Source organism: Cryptomeria japonica, chromosome 8, assembly GCF_030272615.1.
Source record: "Cryptomeria japonica chromosome 8, Sugi_1.0, whole genome shotgun sequence".
Classification (NCBI taxonomy): Eukaryota; Viridiplantae; Streptophyta; class Pinopsida; order Cupressales; family Cupressaceae; genus Cryptomeria; species Cryptomeria japonica.
In genome coordinates, this window is record NC_081412.1 from 419,609,861 (window position 1) to 419,618,735 (window position 8,875).

Below are 8,875 nucleotides of genomic sequence, written 5' to 3' on the forward strand. Positions count from 1 at the left end.
ATTATTAACAATCTTTTAATTTCCATAAGTTTTATCTTTTTTTAGTCTATAAATTAGATAATGGACCTGTCAATCAAACCAGAACTCTACCTTGTGACTACTTGTCTCCAACATCCAATCTAACCAAAACTTCCACCCACAAAGATTTGATCTATTATATATTAGATAATTTTAACATTTTACTTTCTATAAATTTATTTCTCAATAATTAAATAAAAATCAAATTATTAAAATTAAGCATTTATGACACAGATCAATAGCAAAAATCCTCAAAACACAACAGATTTTCACACCATTTTTACTGGCCCAATCTTCATAATCTGTTTCCACAATGCTATTAAAACTAAAAAAAATAATTGAAAAGCTATTATGTTATGTAAATTTAGAATTTTGAAGAGGTGCTATGGAGAATAACCCCAGCTTGAGAGATCCTCCCCTAAATTGAATTAAAAACAAATTTAAGGTTGTGGAGTAAGGATGACCGAGTGCTGACGCAGGCGGCGCTGCACTGTACTTGTCATCCCAAAACAGACAGCTGTGCAAATGAGGTGAAAAGCCAAAAAACACAATTTCAGCTGGTAGCAGAGGTCAAAAAGGGAAGGGTAATTGGTGGATAAATCAAATTCCATGTATAGCACAGCCATTGATCTTCAGGCATGTATAAAAAATACCTCCCTTTTGCTTTTTCTTCAGCCATGAGAGGCGGAAGCGCCCCTGCCTGTGCTCGTGCCCGCAGCCCATTTTCTCCATAGCCCACAGAACAGAGCCCAGCGCCCACCCTCCAGAAAATGTACGGTATGCAGTCCCCTGAGCTGCCTGGGGCGGTTCTGAGGCTGCACAATGGAGAGCGGCCCAGCCCCAGCCCTGCCCGGGGAGGAGCTGTGCATTATTATTCAACTGCCTCAATACAGAAGGTCAGAAGGTTCAATAAGCTCATCCTCCTCCTCCGCCTCCTCTCACTCTGCTTCTCTCTTGCAGCTTCCATTTTCATGGCTATGAATACCCATACGCCCTCTCCTAGCAACAACACTTCAGGAACTTTACCCACTTCAAACAAGGCAAATTGGTATGATTATGACGCCTTTAGGTAGGTTTATTTATCCCTTCAGCTTGCTTTCTCTTTGCTTTCATTTTGGGTTCTTTTTCCATGTTTCATCTGGTTTTAGCTTGTTTTCCTGTTCTTCTCATTGCCCACAATTTGTTTTGGTTTGTTTAAAATGTGATTAGGGTTTACTTTCTCATCACGTTCATCTTGTGTTCTTTTTCTTTGTTCCATCTGGTTTTAGCTTGTTTCCAAGTTCTTCTCATTGGTTTTAGCTTGTTTCCCTGTTCTTCTCATTGCCCACAATTTTTTTTGGTTTGTTGAAAATATGATCACTATTTGATTTTTAGGGTTTACTGTGTTTACTATTGAAGACATGTTCAAATCTGTTTTACCCTGCTTTTTAATACTCTAATTTTCTAACTGGTGATGAGTTTTTGTAGATATGTGTTTGCTGCAAACGCTATCATTTGTATATACTCGTTAGCCCAAATGGGTTTGGTCATGTGGGAGCTTTTGAGGGTCAACACTTTGTTGCCTGAGATGATCCAAGTTTGGTTTGATTTTGGCCATGACCAGGTAAGCTTTCAGTTTTTGTAGTTTCTGCAGCATATGGCCCCCACTCTTTGGATCTGTCTATTTCTGTTTTTAGATTTTAGCATAGGCAAAATCAAAAGGAATCAAACGTTTTGTTAGGGATTAGAATGATCTAAAATGAATGGAATGGATTTTAGCAGTAAAATCATTCAAAAATGGAAATTGTGTAGATTGCTGAAGTAAAGGTAAAATGAGTATTATGCATGATTCTTTGATTGTTATTAGATTTACAGTCAAAACAAGTGAATCTATAGGTTCTGTAATAAACTTTACCCGATTGTCAAATGACTGAAAGGGAATTAGTTACCTGTGACAAAATGATTTGGGTAGAAGATGATTTTACTGGAGGAAAGTATTATCTGGCCAAAAAGAAGAAAACCAATAAAAATTGTGAAAGATCAAAATGAAAGATTCGGGAATGTTGACTCACTAGGAGCAAGATTTTACACTAAAGGATTACAGGTATAGTAAGCAAGACTCTGTTTGCTGCTCTATTATCATTATCCTTGCCTTATAAATAGCAGAAAACAAGTTACTTCTGTTGCAGTTCTTCATCACAAACTTGCCTATAACTTGTTATATTTTACATTAAGGAATGTACATCTTCCGGTGACATTTGCATAAGAAAATTAATTTAAATAGGTGATGTCCGTCAAAATTTCAAATATATTATCAAGTTTTACAATAAAAAATTGATATAAAAATATCTAGGAACCTCATAAAACTTTTTGGGAGCCTTTTATCTTGTGTTTGATATTAATGCCATACTCTTCAGCTGACTGATTTTATTCGGTCTTCGTAGCTGTAAAATCTTTTATTAATACATTTACAAATAGGATTAAAACAGATTGGATTATAAAATTTATTGTTTTCATTAATATTTTGGATCACTTTATGATTTATCAATTTCAATTGATAGTTATCTCATCTTGCTGATGGATCATGTCATTCAAAATATTAATGATTAAAATAAATTTTAAGTAATTTAATTCATAAATTCTGTCTGATGTCTTTAAAAGTAATATTCAAAAGAATCCCCAGAATACTGAAATTGATTTCTGATAATCTCTAATGTTATGTTGCATCTATTCAGAGATAATATGTTTACGATTAAAATAAATTTTACATAATTTAATTCATAACTAATTCTGAGTGTCATGACCTCACCTCTCTTTTTCCCTAACTAACTCTGTAAGAACCATTTCTCTGCAATCTATGTGCAATCTATTTTTTCTTGATAAATCACCAAAAATGATCCAAAAAATCTTGATCACATCACCTCACTCTACTTTATCTAGCAAGAGGGCTTACTTTTTTCCTAACTAATTCTCAGTGTCATGACCTCACCTTTCTTTTTCCCAAACTAACTCTGTAAGAACCATCCTCTGCAATCTATTTTTTCTTGATAGATCATGAAATATGATCCAAAAAATCTTGATGTACTTGTTACTTTGTTTTTGACTAATTCTCAATGCCATTGCTTCACCTCTCTTTCCGTAATTAGCTATCACCTGTCCATATCATCACATTACCTCACTCTACTTTATCTAGCAAGGAGGGCTTACTTTTTTCCTAACTAATTCTGAGTGTCATGGCCTCGCTTCTCTTTTTCCCAAACTAACTTTGGAAGGACCATTCTCTGCAATCTATTTTTTCTTGATAGATCATGAAATATGATTCAAAAAATCTTGATGTACTTGTTACTTCTAGGCATTTATGCTTCGCCTTTCATACCAGAAACAAGAAGATAACCCCCCCCAAAAAAAGAAAGAAAACAAAAAGAAAAATCATTTCTTGCCAATTTAAAAAAATTTCAATTGTGATCTATTTTCTACCTAATACAGAGCTAATTGTGGTGTCCGAGCATGAAAAGGTGAATAAATAATTTGAATTTGTTGGTGGAATACTTACAGGCATTTGCGTACATGCTGATGTCAGCGAGCTCAGCTGGGACGACATTAGCACAGAACATGAGGAGGGGACAGATATGGATAGCGATGGATCACACGTGTAACGATGTGAATGTGTTTTGTGTGCAATCAGACATTGCAATTTCTCTAGGGTTTGCAGCTTTCGTATTCGTGGCGTGCGCGTGTTTGCTCTCTGGTTTCCGAGTCGCCTCCTTTATTATTACCAACTCTCGCTTCACATTTAACACTTGACACCGGCACGCCCCTGTCGTACAACTGGCACCTGGCGGGGCACAAAGCTTGTCAAGTCACGTGTACCTTTACAACCAAAACAAATGCAATTTCCGGGAGAATATGCGTATGGGCTACGGGCTACCTATTCCTTATTTATTTGTATTCTTATCTGGAAAGTATTTTAATGCAACACCAGCTTTTTGCGGGCCCCGCTTATTGGTTATTGGCAGTTGTGTGTTGTATTGGTTGGTACTCATCATTTTGCCTCCAACTTGGAAGCAGTTTGGAGCATTTTTTTAAATTTTATTATCAAGCTTTGAGCAATTTTATGAGATGAAAGTTTTGTTGAAGAATTTATTTTATTGGTTGTAATTTAATTGGTTGAATTTATGGTATGGTACATTTTTTAAGTATGTTATTTATGAAGGTTTAAATTTTTTATAGGTGTAATAAATAAGAGAGATTGAAATTGTGTCTTTTGTAATTTTGGTTTAATGAATCTTGTAATCTTTGCTTTTTGATTTGCATTATGATAAGGTGATCAACATAGTCATACATCTTGTAGTAATGAAAGATCTCGTTCGAGTTTTTCAAGACTTAGTCTTTTTGTTAGATTTTGTTGAACAATCTTTTTTAATACATTTGGTTTGAAAAAAGAACTCTTTGCAATTTTTAATATGGAAATGAATATTGTTTTCAATTTTGTTCATTTTTGTCACTTGTGTAGCGATACAAAATGACATCTTGCTTCTTGCAATTGAATAGTGTTGCTCAAGTTTTGGTCCCAAATTCAAAACTTAACTTGTTCTATACCATTTTACAAGTTATGTGAGTCATACTTCTAAGTTGTCGGTGTTTTAGTTGAGCTCCAAAATGCTTGTCAAAGTTCGACAGTCCATTTTGAACTAAAGCTTTCATTTCTTCGTGTCTTTTGTATCTTGTTGGCCTTATTCAAAAGTTCCACTTCTTGGGTTGATCTTTGACACTTCACTTAATGTTAAGTTTTCAACATATTTCCCTTGTCGAGTTTTGATGTGTAAGGTTGAACCTTAGTTTTTTTTGTTTGGAAAGTCTTTATCTAGTGTTTAAGTCCAAGTTCAAAATGGAGCATCGGACTTTAACAGTGGTTCTCAAACGATTGTTAGGATTCAACATTGAAAATGGTACTGCAATACAAAGGATTGGGTGCAATGTTATAAAGATTCAATTCAAGAAGTACTTTGGAACCCAATGGAAGTTATGGTAGTTTCTTACGAAACATTTTGTGTTTGAAAGCAAGTTCAAGATTTGGAGGCATTCTACAACACCTTATGACAAACCATTCTTTTTTAAGGCATGAAGAGGATTATTGGTAGGAGACTTGCACATAGTCATCCAAAGTGAGTTCTAAGGCATGAAGCGAAACCTGACAAAGTAATTTGTAGTTTTTGAAAGGTGATTAAGTGATGCAAGTAGGAGGAAAGTCGATCATTGATGGCATTGTAAAGTGGCAAATACAAGTATTGAATGCTTGGTTTTAATTTCTTTCCTTTTATGTTCCAAAGATCATTACTTACGATTCGCCATGTCAGAAACAGAGAGAGAGAGAAGTCAAGGTATAAGATTTTTTATGCTAAGGGCATCATCACAAAGGGGTAAACTACTCAGTAGAGTAAACATAATTTGAGCTTAATTTCACTTCCATTTGAGGATTGCAAGAAAATAGGAGGTATTAGGGTTTGGAATTTGGATTGTGGTGGGTTTACTAGGGTAGAAATAAACATGAATCATGAAGTATAAATTTTTGGGATATAATCACCTTAATGGTTTGGAGTGCATATGTTAGAGGTAGGCGATACTAAGCTGGGTTATGTGAATCTAGATGAGTTCTGGTAGAGAGTAAATGACCCAAATTGTCGCCCAATTACCAAAAAAATAGTGGACAATAGGTTATCCAGGTGACAACGTTCCCTGTAGTTGTTCAATTTGTAGATTTGGTACTAGAGTACATTCACAAGTACGAACCAAATATTGAAGAAATCAAACCAAATATTGAAGAAATCAAAACTCAGGATAATAGGGTCTTGGTAATCTTCAACCTTGTTACCATCCAAAATTTATTCTGACTTTCAAATAGAGCAGAGTATGCTCATTGGGACTTTGTTTAGTCTCAGTGCAAATTTAGCGTTAAGAAAGGAGTGTATAGGAACATAATCGCTAAAGAGTGGTTCACATTGTCGAGGAAAGGACAATCCAAGCTGCCCCAAATAATTCACAAGTCATTCTTAAAGGGAGAAATTACGGAAATGATTGTATTGTTGCATAGGCTCAAAGGAAATGAAGACACATTCAACCTAGAGGAGTTGATGTTTTTCTTCGTCTAGGTAATTTATGCTAGAACTTATTATCTTGATTGGGCTAGCTTGATTAGCGATCAAATACATGATATGATCATTGGGCTTCAATGGAACAAGTTTTTCTCTATGTCCTACCTGTTATATGCCCTAGCTTGTACTCGGTATTGACCTCAACTAGAGTTTGTTGAAGATTTTGATGATAACATTCATATTTATTATTACTACCTTGGCTTGAAGTTACATAAAAGTTGCACTAACTGTTGCAAGGTTGATTAGAATGAGCTTTTTATGTGTTGAGCACATTGATGTGAACATGCTTTGGTTGTCATTAGTGACTAATTGGTATAAGTGATGTTGAACTTTCTATGCAGTTGAGTTGTGAGATTTGCTTTGCATATTTTCTATGTTGCACATCTATTCACGCAGTTTGGATATGTTGTTAAGCTATGTTTAGAAATGATATATTCTAGATTTGGTGCTCTAGATTGTTGTGACGAGGAAGATGTGTTTACCAATATGTTTGATAGTGTTTTTCGTATGAAATGCATGCTTCGCATTTCTCCGTGTTACATATGGTTTATGACGTTGCAGTTTTAGAGTTAAGTTGATAATGTCCCTAGATTCATTCTATTCAGTTGGCACGTGTTCTTGGACTTCAAAAGGATGATTTTCAAGTTTGATGGTGTTTACTCTAGGTTTGGTCGACCTCAAGTGTTTACACTTCACATTGTTGCTCCGATTATGGATTATTGTATAACGTGTTTGATTATTATTTTGTTCCTAGTTAAGATGTGTTGTGGTCCACTTTACATTCTTTTCTATCGCGGGAATGTTTAGTGCTGACTTAATTTGAACTATGTTCGGTTAAGTTGCTTAGCCGACCTTGGGAGACTGCGCATATGTGAGGATGATATAAATAAGGGTAGAGATAATTTGTTGAGGATGATGTGGGTGGTGTGTGTGAAAGATGATCTATTTTCCTAACTGTTTGATGACTGATGTTGAGTTGGTGAAAAGTGTTGAGTAGTGTGAGCTTTCATGTGCTGGCTACCAAAAGTAGTGAGCCAAAGGTATCTACAGATCTTGTGGTTGTAGAAGTGCATCAGTGTTGGATTATTTCTCTTTTATTTTTCTTCATTCTAGTAATGAGCCCTTTGATAGTGAGCCTCTCTTTCTTTCTCTCAAGCAATGAACCCTTTGGCAGTGAGCTTTTCTTTGTAAAAATCACCTTAATTGCTGTCACCCTAACATGTGTTCATATATTGAGAATAACTTCTATGTGGTTTTTCCCCTAACAGGGTTTTCCACGTAAAATCTGGTATCTCATTGTGTATGGTGTGCTTTGGTGTTTGCATGCTCATATCTTTATGTGGATTATGTGTTAAGTTATTGCAAAACTGATTTAAGAAATAGAATTAAGATTTTATACAACTAAATCACCACCTCCCTCCCAATTGTCTTGTGCGTTAGAATATTCAACAATTGGTATTAGAACTTTGGTTCCTTGGAGAAGAGCTTAATTGCTTGAGGAGATTCTGATTGCGTACAAATTGACAATCCCCATGTTTGATGGATCTAACTATGCTTTCTAGAAAGTGAAGATGCAAGGTTACATGATTTCTCTTGGCTATGAAGTATGAAAGTCTATTACAAAGAAGTATATTAAACTGCAGACTAGGGTGATCACTTTGGATGAGATCAATGATTTTGAAGACAATGGAAATGCAAAGTTTTCTATCTTTAGTGCTCTTTCTAAGACTGAATTAACAAAGGTTGTATCTTTGGAATCTGCTTATGAAGTTTGGGATAAATTATAAACGACTTATGAAGGAGTTGATACTGTTAAAGAAGCCAAGTTGTAGAATGCTAAAACTAAATATGAATGCATGTGGATGGATGAAAGAGATGATATAACTAGCTACTTGTAGAAGATAGATGATGTTGTAAATGAGATCAAAGGTCTTGGAGGTAACTTACTAGTGGAAGATGAAGTTGTGAAAAAGGGTACTAACAAATCTTACTACTAAACCCTATAGCTCTAAAGTTTCAACAATAGAATAATTACATAATCAAAATAAGTACACTAGAGAATACTTGTATGACTCTTTACTTCTTGAGATGAGAGAATTTGGTACTTCTAATGCAAGAATAGAGACAACATTTAAGGCTACTAGATCAACGAAAGATGAGGAATCTGATGAAGAGAACTTTGATGATATTGAGGAGAACTTTGTGAGAAGGATGAAGAAAGGAACTGGAAAGTATAAAGGTAAATTTCCCTTTAAATGTTTCAGATTTGGAAAGATAGGTTATTATGCTTATAGATGTCTTGACATAATTGCAAATAAACGGATTCAGTAAGAAGGTTTATTATGTTAAAGTAGATGCAAATATTTCTGATGATGAAGAAGGCAATGAATGCTTGTTCTTGGTCATAAAGGAAGAATCTTGTACTGCTAACCCTGATATAATTGTGAAGGAAAAAGCTTTCGAAGATGCTGCTAAAACAAAAGGTACCATTGTATATGTTTTTCATGCTAGAAGAGATAAAGATGAATGGACTATTGATAGTGGATGTTCAAATCATATGACTGGTGACAAGAGTAAATTTGTAAATCTTGAAAAATTTGATAGAGAAGTTGATAGATTTGAAGATGGTCAAACAACTAAGATAGTTGGAGTTGGTTCAATCAACTTTGATGGCATACATAATACTAACACTGTTTTCTATGTTAAAGCCTTGAATATAACCTTTC

At 34.8% G+C, this 8,875-nt stretch overlaps 1 protein-coding gene across 1 annotated transcript; it reads left to right on the forward strand.

Moving 5' to 3' along the window:
• Window positions 1–547: 547 nt before the first annotated feature.
• Window positions 548–4,107, forward strand: LOC131075629 (CASP-like protein 4C1). The gene is made up of 3 exons (XM_058012459.2): window positions 548–1,087; window positions 1,486–1,621; window positions 3,553–4,107. The coding sequence occupies exons 1-3, from the start codon at window positions 789–791 to the stop codon at window positions 3,799–3,801; spliced, it is 684 nt and encodes a 227-aa protein (XP_057868442.1). The 5' UTR covers window positions 548–788; the 3' UTR covers window positions 3,802–4,107.
• Window positions 4,108–8,875: the final 4,768 nt, after the last annotated feature.

Coding starts and splice junctions, on each gene's coding strand:
- LOC131075629 (XM_058012459.2), top strand. CDS start 789: ATGTACGGTATGCAGTCCCCTGAGCTGCCTGGGGCGGTTCTGAGGCTG. Junction 1,088..1,485: donor TATGATTATGACGCCTTTAG/GTAGGTTTATTT, acceptor GAGTTTTTGTAG/ATATGTGTTTGCTGCAAACG. Junction 1,622..3,552: donor TTGATTTTGGCCATGACCAG/GTAAGCTTTCAG, acceptor GAATACTTACAG/GCATTTGCGTACATGCTGAT.